Here is a 20,999-nt window from a genome sequence, read left to right on the forward strand (position 1 = left end):
GTTCATGTTTTTCTGTATGGCCACGTTCGGCTTCTTCACCCCGTCCGCATATTTGCCTTCCTGTCTATACGTATTTCGTGCTTAGGAGCGTTCACATGCCTAAAAGCCTATAGACCGGAAATGTGCATGGGCAGTGTATTTAGACTGTGTGTATATATGGAGAGTTATGTGTTCATGAATTTGTGTGTACGTACGGATTATTTACTAACATACATGATTTTGCGCTATCGTGTGTCAGCCCCCTTCCCAAAGATGGTTTCTGCCTTGCTGATGAGGGCCTCTCCTCTCTCCGCTGCTCAGAGGGAGCGTTTTTCGCTCTGCTTTGCGGCATCTCGGGGTATCCTTTTTTCATCTGTTGGTGCACTTCTCTACTCCTGCGTTGGGGTGCTTACCAAGATTGTCTGTTCCGCTGGCATGCCGATACTAAACGTAAACCTAAACCCTGAAGCCCTATACCTAAGACTTTAACTGCAAACCTGGACTGTAGGCCTGCAGCTGTAAATCCCGACCACTCATGAATAATCTTTGAGCTTTTGCAGCTGTTGCTGTCCTTGCCTTCTCAGCTGCTGCTCTTTCGCTTCATAGTACAGTCTGTCCTTTGTGTCGGCCTTTGCCACTGCTTGAAAACAAGGCCTTTTAAATATTTAAACCCAAGGAATCCTCTAGCCAAGTATCTCTACGCTAGGGGGGTCATAGCCGTCCTGTGCCACGGTGTGTTGCTTTTGATGTTGCTGCTGGCATTTCTGCTGCTGTTTTTACTGCTATTGTTGCTGCTGGTGTTCCCGTTGTTTGGGGAGGTTGGTTTGTTCGTTTCTGTTGCGCCTACTGCTTGTGGTACATGCGAGGAACAGTAAAAGTTGCACCACTTGCTGCTGCATCTGCTGCTTATACTCTGTCTAACATTTGCATTCCTTTGCTTCAGCACTGTATTATATTGCTCTCTCGCGGCTACCTTTGGGAGACGCAGCGGCGGTTGGCTTGTCGGCGACAATTTGGGCTGCTTTCCTTGGGGCGCTGATCCAGAAAGAGGGACTGGGGTGGTAACTAGCCTTTGCTGCTGGTTCAGGCAATGCTAGTGCAAGCTTTCTCGTTGTTAGCTATGCTGGTATTGCTAGTGTAGGAGGGCCTGACAGACGGAGGGCCGGGACGCCGATGGTGCTGGTGTTCCTGCTTGTGATGCTTCTTCTGGTGTTAGTGCTGGCGCTACAGCTGTTGCTGGCGATTGTATTTCTCCGGCTGCGGCACCATTGGTCGAGGGAGCTTGCTACTTCCTGTAGTACTGCGTCTGCTGTCATCGCTTCTGCTGCTTCTGGTGGTGTGGTGCAGGCTGTGGACAATGGTTTTGCTTTGCTCTGTGGGTATCCTTCTCATTGCAAAGCCAGGGAGCATGAACGAGGCGCTTGGAGGCGGCAGTAAGACTCTAAACCGTCGTTCTGAGATGTATATTTCGTCTTTGCGTTTGACCTTGAATATCAATAACTTTTTAAGCAGCTAAAGATCATGCAGGATCTGCTTCTAGCAGTCGTTTGGTGTAGAGGTTGAAGCTTTAATTTTTGACTTTGCCCGCAGCAACCCCCGCGGAGAATTCGGGGAGCGAAGTTGCGATTATTGACGACCTGACCAAGGGCGGCGCGTTTATTATTCTCGTGGTTGGCGCTTTTCTGCGTAAACCCAAAACCCTATTCCCCACTCCCTTCTCGGGAAACCCTCCGCACGAAGCGATTCAGTTCGAATCAGAAAGCGGGATTATTTTAGCCTTAAATGCCCCATTTGTTTGGGTTGCACGCTCGCAGTGAGGGTGCGTTCGTGCGGGAAGGGCTCGTGAGGATGCCGTGTTAATGCCATAAAATGCAGAATTAGGGGTTGAAAGCACCGATGTTTGGGCATTACGGTATCTGTTGCCTGCAGATGGCGTTTCGTTTGTGCTGGGAAGGCACGTAGCCAAACGGGGCCCTCCAATTCTTTCGATTTTGCTGATGATGTTTTTCGGTCTTGTCTCTTTTTTGCCTCTCGTGCTCATCATATCCCCTTTCCAGATGTGCTTTTTCGAGCACCTCCAGCCAGTTCAGTGGATTCTGCTGACCTGTATGTCCTGTGACGTCCTTTCCGGAATTATAGGACGTTCGCAGTAGTACACCATGGTTAGTAGGGGAGCACTGCAGAGGCATGTTCTGCTTAGTGGTTCATAGGCATGTAACGTGGGTGCATGCCTCTCAATTTACTGTGGTCTGTTTGATTTCTGCAGTGCTGCCTATTTTGGGACTGGGGGCTCAGCTTTGTCTCATTACAGCGCTGGAGTCAGAGTCCGCCGCGACCATTGCTATAGTCCAGAACCTGGATGCTGTTTTCAGTTACACCTTCCAAGTGAGCTCGAATGCAGCCATGCTCCGATTGTCCCGAAAGGCTGGTAAAGGCGACCTTACCAAAATCCTAAATCTCGAGCCCTTATTGCTTAGACGTTCCTATGTGCCGCTTCAGGTAGCTTGTATGCAAACCCGATGCCTTTGAGCTATTTTCCGAAAGGTATTGCCTGCGCGCTTGTGCTGCGTTTATATCTTCTCGACTGAATGCGTCTGCCTGCGCAGCTGGTAATCGGTGAAGGTTTCAATGTGGCCTCTCTGTGCGGGGCCAGTCTGATTGTCTTTTCTGCGATTATTCTTGCCTCATTCAAAATCCGCAAGTCGCTAAGGGACGGGAAACGCATTGCTACTAGTGCCGCTGAGGAGCTGGTCGGTACACCCGTAGTGTTGCAGCAAGATGGAGCACCACCTGCCGCTGGTCCTTTCTCAGCAGGTAAAGCAGTAGCACACGAAGACGAGACGAAGAGTTCCATTGGGGCCATGCAAACGGCTGAAGACTTACAACAGCATCTTTCTGTAGCAGGGAAGGAGTTCGAGGGAGCTTGCATCATATCTCCTTGCAACAGCACAAGCAGCAGCAGTCGGGAGTTTGTCGGCGGTAGCAGTGGCAAGGGACCGCTTGCTGTTACCAACGAAACGGCGAACATAGCTTAGCTGCGAAATCACCGGTTTAGCGACCATATATATAAACCGTGTCGTTCCAGCGAGGGAGCAAACCTTGCAACAGCACATCTGCAGGTACGCACCTGCCAGCGACGACCGGGACTTCAGCACGGGGGCAGGGCAGTACACCTTTGCTTTTATATAGTGGAACAATCAGAAAAGCAGCAACAGTGGCAACACGACGACTAGTGGCTATTTGCCCAGCAGAGGCTGCTGCTGCGACCCATGGGATCTTTTACATGTTCGACCAGCCTTCCAAGCACTCGAGTTTCGTGACAGGCTGCCACACCGCAGCACCCGCTATTGCAGGAAGGATCGCAGTGGCAAAGATGCAAAAACGTCACCAGAAACTGTTGCTGGTCGTAAGGCCAGCCAGAAGCATCAGCGGTAGCAACCGCTAGCGCTGCTGTAGCTGCAAGGAGCAGCACCGGCAGCAGCCGCGCCGTGGGTGACAGCTGGATGTCTCCGTCGACAGCATAGGCAGCAGCTGCCTATGAGGAGTGAAGTGGAAGAAGCAGTTTATATGGTTTATTGCTGCAGTGGCACTAGCTGCTGCTGAAGAGGCACCTCTTCTGCTAATGTTTCAGCAACGCCAGGAGGGGATGACCAGCACGACGAAGGGGCTTGTCATTGATACAAACTTCGTCTCCTGCACATCGTTTGGAAGGAGGAAGTGGCGCTTTAGACCTTGCTACAGCAGTAGTAGCAGCTGCTGTTTATGCTGCTGCAGGCATTGAAGCATTAATGCAGTGCAGTGGTGGTTTGAAGAAGCTGCCCCAGGTGACTGCAGTAAGTACTGCAGTAATACTCATCTGGCGGACAACCGGGCTTAAGGAGTGCGGACTCCGCCGCCGCCCAAATTTGTGACTCCAGCTACAAAAGCAGGAGCAACGAAAACATTACCAGCTGATGCGAACACTACGGCTGCCGCAACTGTTTGCGCAGCTGGTCCAGTTCCATACTCTGCTGCAGAAGCTGCTGCTGCTGTTCCTTAATGACCTGCTGCTGCTCCTGTAGCTTCTGCTGTAGCTGATGCGACTTAATGCAGCAGCTGCTGCTATCCTTGCTGCTGGTTAGCCTCTGCATGAGCGAAATGCACCGCAGCAGCTTCAACCAGTCTACGATGGCTTCTCTCATGAGGAGGTCTCCTTTGTACCTGCGGGACAACAGTAGGGGTTTTGTTTTGTCGGTTTAGGTGTACTCCGGTTTGCTTTTCTATGGCTGCTGTTGCCACAATGATGGAGCAGCAGCATCACAAGTGGGGTAGGCAGCCACAGCAGCAAATCGTTGGAAGCACCTGCAACGTCCCCGCCAGGAGACTGTAACCCCAACAGGTCTCGCTGAAGAATAGCGGGGGCACAAACTGCAGCAGCCGATTAGGCAATAGTATACAGCCTACCTCGTCGCCCGGGGATGCAGTAGCACATCTTCTTCATCGTCGAAGAAACCCAAGCGCTTGTGTTTGTGCTGTTGCTGGTGTTTTGCGCCTATTGGCTGCGGAGTAAAGTAGAGAAGGGCGGGCAAAGCAGTCACACCGAGGCCACGGCACAGGGCTCTAGAATCTTCCTGCTGCGGTTGCTGCTGCTGAGCGCAGTCAAATGCTGCTGTAAATAGCTCTTCCCGTGGCGCCTTGCCCCTTCTCCCGAATAAAGACACGGAAAGGGAGAACAGAGACAGAGACCCCCGCTGACTTTGACGGAAGGAAGAGGCCGCCTGAAGCCACGTTTGAAGGAGAAGTCTGCAGCAGCAAACGCAGAACTATGAGCACCACATTCCTGAAACCCCGTTCTGCTCTAGGCCCTTGTATGCCATGGCTGCATGAGTTCTGAAGAATCAGGGTCTGGGCTTACGTGCTGCTTGGGTCCCAGGAGGCGAACAGCAACACGGCAGCCTCCTTATCTTCGATTTTATCGCTACTGCTGGTGCAGCTGCTGGGGCCGGTGCTGCCTATGATGTCCTGGAGGTCTTCCACGCTCAACAGCTTGACGACTTCTGCTCAAATACATGCACCATCAGCAACGTATAATGCATGTAACACAAGCGACGCAAGTAGCAGGTACAGTAACGTGAACACACCGGCAGGAACGCTGCCAGCCGCAACAACCGCACGAACAGAGGTGCGACAAAGCATGAGGTGTACCTGCCTCGCCTTTGCTATCTATTGTTCCCGGCGATCCCCGGGGGCCCCAGAGTTGCGAAATTCCACCGGCCCCCCACCAATTCAAAAGGAACACAAGGATAAAAACAGCTCCCATGGCCAAACTGTAGTGCACAGGCACTACAGTGTGTCTCAGGTGTTACCTCTAGCGGCTTTAGGATTGTAAAGGGAATAAAAATTAAATATTTTAGGGATTAGGGCATTATTAGCTAGGAAAAGGAATTAATACTACTAAATGTTCTGGGAATAGGATACCATTAGATAGAGTCATAGATTAGTAGTATTAGTGAGCCTGCTATCCACGCCTGCCGTGTAGGGCAGTGCTTAGGCAATATTTGGGTACCCAGATATGACTTCTAGAGATCTGATAAATGGAAAAGACATAAAAAAGTATTATTTCAGTGAATATGGAATTTTCACAGGGATAGCAGCATTATAGGTCTGGCACCTGACTGTGTTGTCGCTGCTTTATTATTTCCCCGCTACTTTATAGGTCGGGGACTGATCCCCAGTTAAGACTGGGGGTCAGTTTTGATTATTTTTGTCAGTCATTTTTATTATTCTGGGATCTTCCCTCGTTTATAATAGTGACTCGAGCATGTTTTGGAAATTTCATTGTTGACTTCTGGGAATATGGGTAGTTAGAGGATGTAGTTAGGAAGCCAGACATTACCGGGTGATAAGTAGGTACAGCTTAGGACAGCTGCGCGCTACATTTGGGGGCTGTTCGGGAAAGTTACATATAAAATTCCAACCCAGTGACCTAAACGTTGATTGCACTTTCCCCGCCATTCTATAGCGAAATGTTTATTGGGGATCAGCCGCAGAATAAGAGAATAAGAGCCAGGGGTGGAGGCGAGAGGAGACAGTTTATAATTGTACTGATATACGGGGAGCACACCGTGTAGTAAGGACAATGGGGTCCAACTCCGGCACGAGAATTCCATGGGGGACTTCATTAGATGACCACCTGGAGTCGTTAAACCCTCCGCCGGCTTACATTAGGTCAGCTACCTTCCACGTTCAAAATGAGGATGGAAAGAATATGATGTGCTTCCTTTAGAGATGTTGTTTTACGAGGCCGGATTACCTCCGGAAAACTGGGGACAAGAACTGCGTGCGAATTTGACCAGGGGTGCATTCTACCTATGGGATACCCGGGAAATTATTAGGAATTGGGAAGCTCTCAAACGTTCTATGATAACTAGATTCTGCGGTATCCCACGAGAAGAAACACTATACTGCACTTCCCTGCCATCTGACTTCATATATACGTGAAACGATAATATGCCTCCGACTTCTCAGCGGTACTGTGTCAGGGCCCCAGAACCCTTGCCACGGGATAATCACAAGCAAATCTGCCTGACGACATCGTCCTGAAGGTGACAAATGAGGGCCATCTCATATTTGTAACTTACACTGCATGTAACTGACACTGACACATTTAAGACAAACCAGGCGGTATTTGGAGGACACCCATCGGACCGTTCGAGGTGGGTCCCATAGGGAGCCACGAAATAGTGTTGAGAGGAGATCCACTGGAGAGGCGAGTATCAAGGGAATATGTTGGTTTCGAGTGCAGGGGCAAGGGGCACGTGGCCTCGTAATGCCCCTCCCACCAGAAGCCTTCACGTCGTACAGGGGAGACGTATCCGAAACATGGGGGTGTAGGGCACTATGCCCGGGGCTGCCCTTCTCAGGGGACTATGAGAGCCGGGCCTGTAGAGGCCCGAGCAGAGGCAAGCACGATTTTAGCATCGAAAGCGAGGGGCGTTTAAATGATCGAGCGTAGTCGTCCAGGGAGACGAACGTACTAGGCGATATTCTAATGGTAAGGGGGCTTTGTGCGCAGTGGTGACGGGGCCAACAAACATAATAGTCTCCCCAGATTGGGATAAGAACTTGCTTCTAAAGGATGAGCAAACGAGAACGATGGGGCAGGTAGTAGAGAGATCCCAGCAGAGATTATCAGAGCGGCTTAATTCAGGGATTGTACCGCAACCAGAGGATAAGCATACATAAGCTCAGTGGAGAGCCACGAGCAATAGCAGACGAGAAGGATGCAGGATGCGCACGATAGTTACATTGGTGGAAGGGCAACGGGGCCGACTCCAGTGTTAGAGGAAGATTGTGTAATGCAGGAACTGTTGCCACTTTGGGGGTCAAGGTGGCAGGAAATGCATGCGAGACAGCCATTAGATTCAGGGGCAACAAGGAATTTTATCAACTCAAGGACTGTGGAACGTCTACAGGTAAGAGTATGACGGCTGGGAGAGGAGAGCATCTTCACATTGGCTAACGGTGAACAATTACCGATTGATCGAGTTGTAAAGGGATTAACAACGTGGTGTGGGGATGTGCGGCTATGCGGAGACTTTGTGGTAGGGCCCGTACCATACGACTAAGTAATGAGACTTGATTGGTTGACGGAACATAAGGTGGCATGGTCCTTTGACTCGGATAAATTACGTGCATATGTAGATGGTCGATGGTGCGAACTATCTCTAGTCCTTATCAATGAGAAAAGACCAAGGAAAGATAGCACTGCAGTAGCGCGTCCCCTGCAGAGCAGGCATATGATATCGTTGCCAGGTAGCCGATATGCCAATGGATGAGGCGAGGGCACTCCTACATCCACCTCCCCAGATGTACAAATCGCCCCCTCGGACAAGGAAGAAAGTGAATAAGGGTGCATTACTATAACAAGCTAAAGAGAATACAGCAGGCATTTTACACCCGCCATATAGATTACTTAACGAACTTGCTCTTCCAGCGGCCCAGAGATTCTCGAATGAGGGACATGGGGCATTGGGTTATGCTTTGTTCGGGACTTCCCCGGCCTCTATCGATCAGGCAGATCCAGAGGCCCCGGCAACTACTGTGCTGACGGATGATGTAGAAGAATCCCCTTGGCCAACAGCCTCCTTGGAGCCCACCCACCTTGACAAGTGGTTAGAGTCAGAGGCCGCAAGCTCAACTCCACGTCTGATTCTAGACGTGCTGCGGGAATATCGTGCGGTATTCCCTGATAAAGATCCTTCAGGACTGCCACCGAGGCGCCCATATGATCACAGGACCCTTCTAGTGCCTGGGAAGTTGCCCTCTAAATCCACAATATATCGCATGCCCAGCGAACAGCTCCAAACACATAAACAGGAAATCGCCAGATTATCTGCCAACTGATGGATCGGCCCTACCAACTCCCCCATCTGTGCCCCCACGATTGTGGGCGACAAGCGTGACGAGGGGACGGGTGAACGCACGATGGGGATGGTCGTTAACTACCGGGAGATGAATGAACTCACTATTGCCCCTGATTTTCTGCTTCCCACCATTTTAACTACACTTGAAATTCTACTGGGGGCAAAATTCTTCTCCACCTTGGACCTGGAATCCGGTTTCCACTAAATCCATGTGGCTATGGAAGACAGTTGGAAAACAGCCTTTCCGCTCGGTATTAGGGTTATTCGAGTACAAGGTTATGACTTTTGGTTTTCAGGGTGCGCCAGCTACTTTTCAAGCAAATATTAATGCATACCTACAACCATTATTGGGACAAGCTGCCATCGCTTACCTAGATGACATCCTTATTTACAGCCCAGATCTCCTCAGCCACGTTGCTCCGACAAAACCATCACTGGGAGCAGGACTCTTTGAAATGCGAAGTCCTGCAAGGTACTCTGATTCCACACAGGTCTGAGAGCAGGTACCAACGGATTTGGTAGAGGATTTGCCATTATTCAGATGCTCTGAAGGCATTTAACCTGTTTCGGATAGGTTCACCTTATAGCTGCGCGTCAGTCGTTCCGGGTTTACTTGCAGTAAACGCAGCAGTCCGATTCTTCACCAGCAGTGATTGGAAAGTGACTAAATGAACCATAACGGAGGGGATATTGAGGCTAGGTAGCGCTTTGCGGAAAGAACGTATAGGACAAGTAAATATCGAGCATAACAAGACCGCCTCGTGCCACATGGAGGCAGGCCTTCAACGCCAAGGCACCAACCGTATGATTGTGCTGCATTTGCCACTCTACACCCTGCAGGACCTATCAAAACGACTTAAGCACTAACTTTGTTGGCCTTAGTGAGCCAGCTTGCTCATCAATTATGCGCGTTGCCACCAACCTTGGACAATCAACTACAGAGTCAGGTCGCCCTTCTCATCCAAGAACCGCTACTAGCTGAGTTTGAGTCAAACTGCATGGTTCCTTAGAAGCACTGATATTCCTCACCAGCCTCCGAAAATACTGGCCACACCGGCCCAAGCGCATGGAGCTGCGGAAGAGAACACCAACAACCAACAGTTGCAGATGCCTTGCTGAAGCTAGATACAACATATGATAGCATGCGCATGAACTGTTGCATATATTAACTGTAGGCACATGTTGAAAGCTTTTGCATGTGTTCTGGATGCCCACTAAGGCCGAATAAGCATTCACCCACCAACTTCTGACATTCTTGTCAACGTCAGACATCCTGTGCTAGAAGTATCGTGCTGATGCAGCAAGGAATACTTCTTGGAAGCCCACACCCTCTACTGTGCATCATAAACTCTTAATTGGATATAACTTTCGCCGGTTACTATAACGGTCAGTGTAAAAATACAATAAACGACATTACCGCCCATCGTACGTACGATTGCCAAGTAAGACATCCAATGCTGGTGCATCCACATTCTTGTGCAGATTCCATTTACAGATCAAAGACGCCCAAACCAATTAAAAGCCCAGTACTTCCAATTTAATGCGAAACCACGAATATCAACAACTTGGTCCGGCGCGCCATGTGTAGAGCGCAGCCGTCCTACGCTGTGCCTACTTATCGTCTCGTAGTGTGTGGCTTCCCCACTACCCAATTTCCCATATGTCAACACTTAGAATTCCAAATCAGTTCGAGTCTCTATAATATCGAAGGAAGCTCCCAGAATAATACGAATGACCGGCAAAAATAACCAGTACCGACCCCCGGTCTTCACTGGAGGTCAGTGCCGACCTAATAAAATAACGGGAAAATATTAAAGCAGCGACAACACAGTCAAGTGCCAGATCTATAATGCGGCTATCCACATAAAAATGCCATATTCACGGACATAATACTTTTTGATTTCTCTTCCATTTATCAGATCTCTAGAAGTCTTATCTGGCACCCGAAGTAGTGACTAAGCACTGCACTACACGCCAGGCGTGGATATATGTGGCTCACTAACCCTACTAAGCTACGACTCTCTATGGTATCCAATTCTTAGACCATTTAGTAGTATTAGTTCCTCTTCCTAGATAATAATGCCCTAATCCCTAATATATTTAATATTTATTCTCTTTACAATACTAAAGCCGCTAGAGGTCACACCTGAGCCACACTGTAGTGCCTGTGCACTACACCATGCCACAGGGGAGCAGCGGAAGTAGCAGTGGCATCAGCTGCTGTGCATGCGCACGGGTTCTGCTTTGTTGTCTATTTTCGCTTCGCTGTCCTCCCGTTTTTCTGACTTTCTCTTTCATTTATTGTCCTAAGGTTATTCTGCTAAACGAACTCCCAGGTTGGGCAGCCGCAGCCGCCGCGGCACCATCGCCTTCACGAGCAGCTGCGACAGGAGCAACAGTAGCTGCAGATGAAATAGAGTAACAATCAAGGTGATGGGACTTCTTGGAGAAGCCGAATTTCTTGAGGCGCTGCGGCGCCTCTACGAGAACAATAGGAGCAAGAACAGCGGATCTGTGTGGATCACTTTCAAGAGGAGTACGGGGGCATGAACTGAAACTGGGCTGGATGTAGTGCCTACACTAGGGTTCTTTTCTATTTATGTTTCAGCATAGAAGTGCAGCCAACACCAGGGGAACACGCTGTGTGTTAGCCTTCACTTCGCAGGCAGGTTTTAGATGAGGGTCTTGAAGCATGCAGCTGCCTCGTGTGCAGTGCTAATGAGTGAACCGCGTGGGGTGTGTAGCTGCAGCCGCTTTGATAGCTGGTCTGTGGACTTGGGAAGAGTTTATTCACGAAACTTGAAACCCACCCAAAGAGTTCCTGTAAACCTTTGCGAATTTGTGCAGCATTTCCCGAGGTCGGTGGTTCTCGCGGGGTCAAACGGCGGCGTAAGCTGCACAGTTGCGAGGAGCGGCCTGAAGCGACCCCCGTCTGTCTCGTGCGAGCAACTGACGGAAAGAAGAAGATATCTGTCCAGGTCCGTATATCAACCACCCGATGTAAGGTGGAGAGGGGAAGGGGGTTGGGGGTTGGGGGTTCTTCTAGCGTGAGGCCCGCTGGAGCCCCAAGACTTGCTGGTGCTGCTCTACGCCCGCTTGTTTCTGCACAGGTCGAAGGGGAGAGGGCCTCTAGGTTCAGTGAACAACTTTTGGGGATCTCCCGCCACTACACCGACCAAGTGAAACCTACGTCGCCTGCGGCGATTAAAGGAAAGCAACGGAAACAGCAACAGCAGCCGAACACTCAGCGACAGCTGTCTCAGAAGGGGACCGACCCAGTGGAACGTACTTCGCCTGGGGCGGCTAAAGGAAAGCAACAAAAACAGCAACAGCAGCCGAACACTCAGCGACAGCTGTCTCAGAAGGGGACCGACCCCGTGGAACGTACTTCGCCGGGGGTGGCTAAAGGAAAAGAACAGAAACAGAATCAGCAACAGCAGCAGAACACTCAGGGGCGGCTGTCTCAAAAGGGGAAGAAAAGGAAGAAACACGAACAAAGCAATAGCTCGTTTAAGCGAGAAATGTAGAGACCTGCTGCTGCTGAAGCTGCTGCTTGATGGGAACCTGCGGGAGCAGCAGCTGGATTTCTCTCCAGCGCCAGCAGTGACAGAGTCTCGATTGCAGCGGCAGCAGCAAGTTCGTACTTGATTTGTGAATGCACATGGGTTTCTAAGGACTACTCTCGCAGTAGGGGCATACTTTGGCGACCCTGACAAATGCTGGAGACTTTTTCCTTGTCATTCCATGTGTAAGTTTAGGGTGCATGCTTAGTTGAAGGGCCGAAAAGCTTGCTTGCGCTACGGGCCCCAATTCGGCATATTGAACGGTACCTTTTGGGGGCAATGCTATGGTACCCTCTGCGGTTTAACAGTGGAAGAAAGCATTTTGGTTGTGTCGTTCTTTTAGGCGTAGGCGTAGAGTGAGATGCTGACATATGCAGTAGTAGTTAGTTGCATATGTAGTGCCAATTTGTGCATAAATATAAAATTGTGTTTGGGGTAGGAAATCCGACACAGGCAAAAGATTCGTGTGGAGCTGCACACTTATCTCTAGAAATCGTATAGACACCTGCGTATTCGCAAAGATGTATACATGCCTTTACGCACACGTTTATCTAGCCCTTACATGGATGCATGCGAATGGCGCAGGATAGGGCATCGGCACGCTTGCGTATGGATTACAGTCTGGTACATACATACATACAGCCTGATTGTTGGTCTGTGCAACAAGTGTTGTGCCGAACTGGTTGAATCCGGTTCTCGTATGCGTTCCAGTGCAGCTGTGTGGTTGTATGTAATCCTGCAATTACGCGCACATATGGACAGCCTTGCAGGGCATGCATGCACAGGAACTTGCCCTGCGCGTACAGGGAGTAGCAAGGAGAGTAAGATAAAGCACTTGACCAAAAAAAGCGAGCACTCCCGTGCAGATGCAGGGGCACTTGCACTCAATTTGCACGCAGTAGCTCAGCAAGGCAAAGGCCACGGAAGAAGAGGGGTGAAAGCGCCCCACTTCTGTGGCCATTTGCAATCTCTATACTCCAAACCCTAGATGCATATCCTCAAGGAAGGTTATGAGCAGGCACGGTGGGAACAGCTAATGCTATCTAGTGCCGTTAACGGCCCACTGGGCAGATGATGCCCCTCTTGCTCTGGCGTACCTAGTTGGGATGGCGGGGGTTGGAATGCCTGTGGACGGACACTGAAGCGACGGGCATTAGCCTTAGCTGAGGACTGTCGTGAACTGTTCTATTCAAAGAAGTGAAGGTGAGGCACTCAAACAACAGCTATGCACCTCCCGTACGGCTCCCTGGCGAGCCAGGCACAAACTGCCGCGGGAATTGATGCTGATTCGGAGAGGAAGCTGCCTTCTATGGGCTATAGAGCACCTCGCTGCAACTTTTGTTGCAAGGCTACACTGGGCGCAGGCGAACCAAGTCTACTTGGGATGCAGGTGTTGGCGCTGCGGGCAATTGTTAGACACTCATTTGGCCTTCAGTACATGGTCTCTGTTCCTTTTGTCTCTCCCTCTATTTTACATCAGCTTCTGGGAGAACATGATACAAACACGAATGCAGTCCACGAGGAAGAGTGCCGCCACCGTTTCTGCACTCTGCGTAAATCTCAACCTGAGGGAGCTTTGCATAGTGCAAAGGTTCACAATAAAGTGCATACATTTTTTGTTTCACAGCGAAGTTACCTCACATGCTATTCTTCTGCCAGCCGTGGCCTGCCAAGCCCTTGGGGCCCCTCGCAATGGGGGGCCCCTTGCAGTTAGAGCCGCCAATGCTGGTGCCACAGCAGCATCAACACTACACAGTACTCGTTGCATTTGTTTCATGTTTAAGAGTATGTTAAGGGGCAAAATATTAAACGACAAGACGGCCCCAAAACAGCCTTTAGGTACCGAACCCTTCACTGACACACTTCGCGGCTGGGGTAGTTGTAGCAGTTTCTGTCCTGCACCGTTTGCTGTCGCTGCTGCACTGACCTTTAATTTATCTTCCCTGTGCGTGCGCTCAGCAGCAATAGTACGGCAGCGGCAACGGCAGCAGTCGGCGGCCCTGGTAGCCGTGGCACTAGCAGCAGCAGCGGCGATTCTGCTGCCTGGCCGCTGCAGCAACAGCAACAGCGGAAAATGGATATGAAATTGGCACAAGGGGAACAACGCGCTGCGGCGCTTGCTGTGCTGCAACAAGCAGCAGAAGCACCAGCAGCAATCCGGGCTTCAGGGAAGATAAACAAACAGTGCAGCGACTACTCGTACGTTCAAGGGCAGCAAACATAAGAAAACAACACCAGAAGGAGCAATGCCAACACGAGCAAGAGATGGAGTAGATTCTCTTGTTATGTGGCAGCAGTAACACCAGTGGTTTGTAGGAACAATAGCAGCAGCAGGAATGCTGCTGCAAGTAGCCGATTACGTTTTTTCTTCTATCTGGCTGTGGTTTTCTTGTGGATCTTCCGTCGAATATCAGAGTGTCTTCGTAAAGGCACTCTGATAAAGGGTGCCTAGCTGCCCTTACTTGAGCCCTTACTGTCTCTGTCCCCGATTACATTGGTCTCCCGGTCGTTGTTCGTGACTCACCGCCCCCAGTCTCGGTTTGCGTCTCCCCTTCAGTGTTTGCCGTTTTCTTTGATTCTGTGCTTGAATGACTGCCCATTTTTGGTGCTTCCCTTTTTGTGCTGCTGTCTGCTTCTGCTTCCATGAGCTCCTCGGCCTGTCTCCGTGTCTCCTTGTCTGCCTTTGTTTATCATTCCATCTCCGTTGATTATTCGTTCTTTCGCTGATGGTTCATCTTCTCTTTTTTTGTTGTTCCCTGGTTGTTCGTCCCTGGCAGGCTGGATATGGTGCACGGGCCTTTCGGTCTCTTTATTAACTTGAAGACATTCGTGTCCGTCTCGCTAGAGTCGCTCCCTACAGATTCTGCCCTTAGCGATTCCCGAGTTTATGTGCATCTACGTTCCAGCGTCCATGAAGTGAACGCAGTGACAGCAAACAACAGACGGAAACAAGCACAAGATGAATCGACTTCAGACAGCAGTGCTTCGGTGGGGACGTTGAAACCAACCAAAATGGCAATTGCTGTCGAAGGCGGGTGCGTGTGCCGCTTATTGCTACTGCTGGCCTCCCCATGCGAGTTGTTGCAATGGCAGTTTCATCTCCTACTTCGCTGGCAGGTGCTGGTGCTATCTGACCGCAGCAGGGACACGCGAAACGTAATCGGCTCTCTTTGTGTTGTTGATATCTCCTGTGCTACCATTGCGGGGGTTTGTGTTGCTCCTGGTGGTAGTACTTTTCCTACTCTTGCTACTACCGTCGTTTCGTTTGCCTTTTCATTTCTGCTTCCGCCGCTGCCACCGGTCCTCCTGACCTTACGAATGTTGATGCTAGTGCGCTTCCCATGGTTTTGCTACTTTGCGTCTTTAACGACTGTCAATACTGCTTCGTCTGCTACTGTTGCTGCAGGTTTAGTGCAGATGGTGACATGATCGACCCGTCTGGCAACTTCGCTGCGGTGGAGCCGACGATTTCCTACCGCCTGTGTGTGTACACCGCCGCAGGCGCAGCTGCAACTGCTGCTGTAGCTAGAGGTCTGGCTTCCATATACCGCTGTAGCGGTAGCAAAGAACAGCAGCAAAAACGTGCAGAGGTGGACGAAGAGGGACAGGAGCAGCAGCAGCAGCAGTGGCGGAGTGACCTGACGCTGCTACAGCAGTATCAGGAACAGCTGCTGCAGCAACTGTCGTTTCTTTCGATTGACGACCCGGACGTTCCTGCTACTGTTGCTGCAGCAGCAAAGCACCTTGCAGAGACGAAACATGCTGTGGCTGATTCCACGCCATCTGCCGCCTGGGTTGAAGAGATTCTTGTAAGCTTTGTCTCTCTGCCGCTACCACTGCTACGCACCTGGCCTGCTGCTAGTTGGCTTGGTGTTACTGAAGGTGCTGCTCCTGTATCCGTCGCGAAGGCTTGGGCTGGTGCTTCCGTCGGTTGGCTTCTGGTGTTTGCCGCTTCTGGTGTTGCTTGAGATTCTTTCATGTCTATGGGGGCGTTCAGCTCAACCTTGATGGTTGCTCTGCTGTCCTGTGTATTTGTGCTCGCTGTATCTCCCCATGAGCTTTGTGGAGTGTACGTGCAGCCAAGCAAGTACGCCCAGGATTTGCCCGTGGTGGAAAACCCTCCAAAAATCTCTCCTTCTAATTGGAAGTGTGCAGACTGCGGTGCCTCTACTAACCTGTGGCTCAACCTCTCAGACGGGTGAGGGGCAGGTGCCTTGCGCTTGTATATCGTGTTGGAGCTGTTAACTGTTGTTGTTGCCTCCTCCACTTCATGTTTTCAAACGTTCCTGCTGCCTTTGAAACATGTGTGCCTTTTGCTGGTTTTGATGCTGCAGGTTCATTGGCTGCGGGCGAAAGCTGTACGGAGCTGGCGGAGGGTGCTCGGACGGGCGCGAGGGAGCAGCCATCAGACACTACAAGGTGCTGTGGTACTATAGCATTGTCGTTGGAGTGGTTCCTTCCTGCGCTACTGTCTCTTTCGTGTTTTCCGGGACGTTTTTTTGTCTCCGCCCTGTCGTCGTCCCTTTTTGTCTCGGCTGTGTTCGTGTGCCTGCCACTGTCTCCACCCGTTCCCTTTTGTGTCGTTGGCACTCGCTCTTCGTGCCTTTCGGGGGAGATGATTCATATCTCCAGGTCCCGTGCCTGGCTTTGTCCCGTTTTCAGCAAGCACAGTTTTGTGGGCATTGAGAATGGCCGGTAGCGTCCTTTCGTTTGCTTGGCTGTTAGGCGCGCTCTCGCTATTGTGTCTCACTTGGAAGCCGACCTGTTGGTGTGGCTCGCTTCGTGTGTCTGCTGTTAGGAGACAGGTTCAATCTACCCCCTTATTGTCAAGCTGGGGACGATATCTGCTGATTCAGCAGATGTGTTTTCCTACGCGCCAGACGAAGACACCACAGTTATCGACCCTAAGCTGCCAGAACACCTTGCGAGGTTTGGCATTGAGACGCAGCAGGTAACTCACTGACCACTGTTAGTTGCTGCTGTTTATCCTGGTGGTTTTGATGCTGGAGCGATGTCCTTGCTGGTGGATTGATGAAGGTTAACAGGGGATATGGCGCCAGCGACTGGTGCAGCTGGTGTTGTTGTTGCCTGTCTTGCTGCTTTTGACGATGTTGCTGTGAATGTGCGACCGGAGCTGTTGCTCATGGTGGTACAGCTGTTGCCAGAGTACCGCTGGTGCGGCTGTTGGCTGGCTGTGTCTTCAGCTACGCAAGACAGAGCGGAGCACAAATGAGTTGGCGATCGACTTAAACTGCAAGTATGATTGGGCTTCTCTAGCTGCTTCCGCAGCAGAGCAGCAGCAGCAGCATCATAAAGGATCTGGATTTGTGGGCCTCAGAAACCTGGGTAACACTTGCTACGTTAACGCCGTGCTGCAGGTAGGCTGATGGCGGCGTTTCAGAGAGAGGAGCCGGAAAGCCAAGGACTCCTTGGTGACTAATGTTTAGTGTTAGGCTTTCTAGATTGCGGTTGCTTCTGTTTGCTCGTAGGCCTTGTTCAGCGTGCCTCGTTTTTGTGAGAAGTTCTTGTGTATTTACGATCCGCTCATTTGTTGCCAAGGCCTGCCTTCGGCAGTTGCAGTACCAGCGACGGGAGGTCCGGCGAAGTGTCTTTCTCTGCAGCTGGGCGCCCTCTCTGTGGCACTGCAGACTCGGCGAGTGTGCATGCAGAAGGCCTTGGGGTTAATACTGCTGCAGAAGACACTGCAGCAACAGGATCTCCAAATCGAGGAGCAACAGCTAATCAACGGTATGCTTTTACAACAGGTGGCGCGGCTTCTGCTAGTATTTAAGGGACATGGTATAACCACGTCTGCCTGTTGCCTGTTGTTTTGCATTAGTAGAGCCTAGCAACTCAACAGTTTCAGCGGCGCCGAAGTTGCCCTGTGCTGTTGAACAGGAGACCTACGTTCGTGGCAGTCGGCATTATGCTGTTGCTGTGCTGTTGCTGCCGCTGCTATTGCTGGTGCTGCAGATCTCCCCTACATGGCTAACGACGCCGTGTCTCCGTTGTCACTGCGCGCCATCATAGGCTCCTTGCATGCGGAATTCGCCACAAGTCGTCAACAGGATGCGGGTGCCGTTACTGCGGTTGCTGGTGCCGTTACTGCTGTTGCTGGTGGTTTTGTATTGTTCGTACTGCTTACTTGCTGTGGATGTCATTTACGCTGTCTCCTAGGTTGACAGAAGGGGACGCCACGGGCGAGTTGCTGCTGTTATTGCGCCTGCAGAAGAGTTTTTGTCTCTGCTTCTTTCTTGGATCAGCGACAGAGAAGCAGGAGACCGACGACAGCTCCAGCAGCTCAGACAAATGCTTCATTCGCGCGAGAGATCTGCCGCTGCTGCCGCTGCTGCTGCGCTGGGGATCACAGATGAGACATTACAAGAAGCAGAAAACGTTCTTGGAAGTGGAACGGTTGATTCACTGTTCTCTTTTGGGGTCAGTTGCATATGCGTGTTGTTACCACTAATGTTGCCGCAGCAGCACATTGTGCTGCTCCGTCTGCTGCTTGAATTTAATCTGTCAGTTTCCGGGATTCTGGTGGCTTACATGAGCTTCCTCACGTCTTCTTGCTAAGGTTTCTGTGGTGGTTGTTGCTGCGCTTGCACATGTGTACTGAAGGTAGAACAACGTCTTGAATGCCTCCAGTCTCGGCAAGTACGGTACACGTACAGCCGACAGCAGGTGTTGGCGCTGCCAATCCCTGTCCATGTGCACCAAGAGGAGGAGGAGGAGCAGCAGCAGCAGCAACGGCACCAGAAGAGGAGAAAGGGAGCAGAGGGAACCCCCACTGAGTCGGACACTGGGGCCGAAGCCGGAGGGGACACGGCCGAAACAGTAGGCACTGGCCCGGTTTGGCCTTCAGTCCTTCGCTGTGTATCTTTTGTGTGCATCTCGGTCCTTCTTCGGGTGTTGTCGTTTTTTTGGGTGCTTCTGTAAAGAACTACACCCCGACCTGCGCGTCGGCGTGTGTTGTGTTTTTGCCGTTCCATCGTAGTGCAGGTGTGTCGTTCTGCTTGTAGGCTCTGGCATCTTAGAGCGCTTGGTTTTGCGCGTGTATACTCAGCGCTGCGAATCAGAGGAGCCTGTGGCTGTTGCGGCCCCCTCAGTGCCTCTTGCCAGCTGCATAGAAGCAGCAGCAGCAGCTGCGGCAGTCAACGATTACCTTTCTCCAGCTACCGGCTCTAAAGGCAACGCTGAAAAGACCCTCCGGCTTACCAACTACCCAGACTACCTCCTCGTCTTCCTCAAGCGCTTCTACATTAGTGACAGATGGATTCCAAAGAAACTCAAGTGCTCTGTCGAGGTATGGGAAGGTCAAGCGTTTAGTTTAGGGCTTATGATTGGGGTATGCAGCATATTTTGGGCTACACTGAGGCCGATACAGGGAGCGGAAGTCGAGATTCCGCCTTGCAGTTAGAGAGGTATATAATGTGCCTCAAGGGTTTGGGTTGTGAGGTGCTTGGCCAGATCCCTGAGGAAGTCTCGTTCGAGGAGCTCCGGGCCTCCGGCCTTCAGCCGGAGGAGCGCGAGCTTCCTGACGAGCCGCCACAGCCTCGGCTGCAGCAGCAGCAGCAGGGCAACAGGTCTGAGGCAGCATCTGGAGATGCAGCAAACGACGAAGTTGTCTCTACGTTGGAGTCAATGGGGTTCTCTAACAACGCCGCTAAGTAAGAGATAGATAAGCAGGCAGTAATCCGTGCATAGAGCGACAAGGACACAAGCATATAAGCATTACGACGAGGGAAGAGGCATGCAGGTGGCATGTAGAGAGGGGGCAGACAGAACAATAGGGAAGGGTAATACGGGACAAGTCGAACAGAGGTGTTCGTAGACAGACACAGAGCTAGTGCCGAAGCAAAATGCTAGAGATAGCGGTGGAACCTCTCGAACTCATACGCCGCAAGAAAATGGTAATTAAGGAAGGCAGAAGGGGCTTAAGGTGGACTGTTTGTCTTTTTGTCGTGTCTCCGATTAATTGCAGAAGAGCTGTTCGTGCTACTGGAGGCGCTGCAGCTGAGAGCTGCGTTGAGTGGCTGATGGGCCACTTGGACGACCCGGACCTCAATGATCCTATTATTGATGCCGCTGCTCCTGCATCAGGAACAGCAGAGGTATCGGGAACCGCAGCAGCACCGGGTGCGCAGGACCAACCGGATGCAGAAGCCGTGGCTAATCTAATGGCTCTGGGTTTCGATGAGCGGAGTGTACGCGCAGCGTTCTTCGCGACTAGGGGACAGACAACTTCGGGCGGGGTCCCTACAGATTCGGGGCTCTTTGATGCTGGCCGTGCTGCTGATTGGCTGCTAACTCAGGGCGCGGGGCTTGCTACTGCAGTGGAGGAAACCCTTACAGCTGCAGCAGCTGCTTCGGCCGCTGCGGCAGCCGAGGCGGAAGCTCGGGAGGCAGACGCTAGGGAGAAGCAGGCCCTGGAAGCTGCAGCGGCAGGGCTGTCGCCTTTGGAGCGATGTCGGTTGGGTTTGGGAGATGGGCGTGGGAAGTATCGCTTGTTTGCGTTTGTTTCTCATCTGGGGTCGAGCGTCTCTGGGGGCCATTACATCTGCCACGTGCGTAACAAAGACGGGAGTGGCTGGCTGCAGTACAATGATGAGAAAGTGACGAAGTTGCAGAGCTGCGACAGCCGCCAGGCATATCTCCTTCTATTTAAAAGAGTAGATACCGACAAGGAACCACCTGCAGATGCACAAAACAACGGCTAGACAGCCTGCAGACAGGGAGCAGCCCAACGTCTGGAACGAAGACGGGAATGCAGGCTCTCCGCCTCCTCTTCTTCCTTGCCCCGTCTCAATCTGACGCATGTGCGTCATATTGCATTTTCATGGATATTGTTCCCCTGCAGTTTCCGAATATTCTCCCCCGTGACACCTGCCACTGTTGTTGTTTCCATATCAGTCTCTCTGTTTGCGTGGGAGCTCTATCACTCAGCCTCTCTTCCAGTCGCTTCTTCTTTCTCCCGGGCGTTTGTTTCCGATATTTTCTATTCCAGTGCGCAAACAATATATATACATTATATATATATATATATATATAT

General features: G+C 51.3%; 4 protein-coding genes across 4 annotated transcripts; 3 read left to right on the forward strand and 1 right to left on the reverse strand.

Annotated features, from left to right (window-relative positions):
• Nucleotides 1–252: 252 nt before the first annotated feature.
• Nucleotides 253–3,014, forward strand: EMWEY_00036110 (hypothetical protein, conserved; the record flags this gene model as incomplete). Its single annotated transcript, XM_013482104.1, has 7 exons — nt 253–337; nt 968–1,040; nt 1,327–1,412; nt 1,570–1,665; nt 1,909–2,085; nt 2,246–2,364; nt 2,586–3,014. The coding sequence occupies 7 exons, from the start codon at nt 253–255 to the stop codon at nt 3,012–3,014; spliced, it is 1,065 nt and encodes a 354-aa protein (XP_013337558.1).
• A 927-nt stretch (nt 3,015–3,941) lies between these two features.
• Nucleotides 3,942–5,278, reverse strand: EMWEY_00036120 (hypothetical protein, conserved; the record flags this gene model as incomplete). The annotated part of the gene is made up of 4 exons (XM_013482105.1): nt 3,942–4,179; nt 4,423–4,761; nt 4,874–5,015; nt 5,164–5,278. The coding sequence occupies 4 exons, from the start codon at nt 5,276–5,278 to the stop codon at nt 3,942–3,944; spliced, it is 834 nt and encodes a 277-aa protein (XP_013337559.1).
• A 5,539-nt stretch (nt 5,279–10,817) lies between these two features.
• On the forward strand, nt 10,818–11,911 carry EMWEY_00036130 (signal recognition particle 14 kDa protein, putative; the record flags this gene model as incomplete). Its single annotated transcript, XM_013482106.1, has 3 exons — nt 10,818–10,920; nt 11,232–11,362; nt 11,495–11,911. The coding sequence occupies 3 exons, from the start codon at nt 10,818–10,820 to the stop codon at nt 11,909–11,911; spliced, it is 651 nt and encodes a 216-aa protein (XP_013337560.1).
• A 3,048-nt stretch (nt 11,912–14,959) lies between these two features.
• On the forward strand, nt 14,960–20,667 carry EMWEY_00036140 (ubiquitin carboxyl-terminal hydrolase, putative; the record flags this gene model as incomplete). The annotated part of the gene is made up of 13 exons (XM_013482107.1): nt 14,960–14,982; nt 15,354–15,756; nt 16,027–16,145; nt 16,282–16,366; nt 16,746–16,898; nt 17,152–17,325; nt 17,437–17,695; nt 17,921–18,022; nt 18,177–18,385; nt 18,569–18,799; nt 19,014–19,253; nt 19,418–19,617; nt 19,932–20,667. The coding sequence occupies 13 exons, from the start codon at nt 14,960–14,962 to the stop codon at nt 20,665–20,667; spliced, it is 2,934 nt and encodes a 977-aa protein (XP_013337561.1).
• Between the last annotated feature and the right edge of the window lie 332 nt (nt 20,668–20,999).

Source organism: Eimeria maxima, genomic scaffold, assembly GCF_000499605.1.
Source record: "Eimeria maxima Weybridge genomic scaffold, Emw_scaff516, whole genome shotgun sequence".
Lineage (NCBI taxonomy): Eukaryota > Apicomplexa > Conoidasida > Eucoccidiorida > Eimeriidae > Eimeria > Eimeria maxima.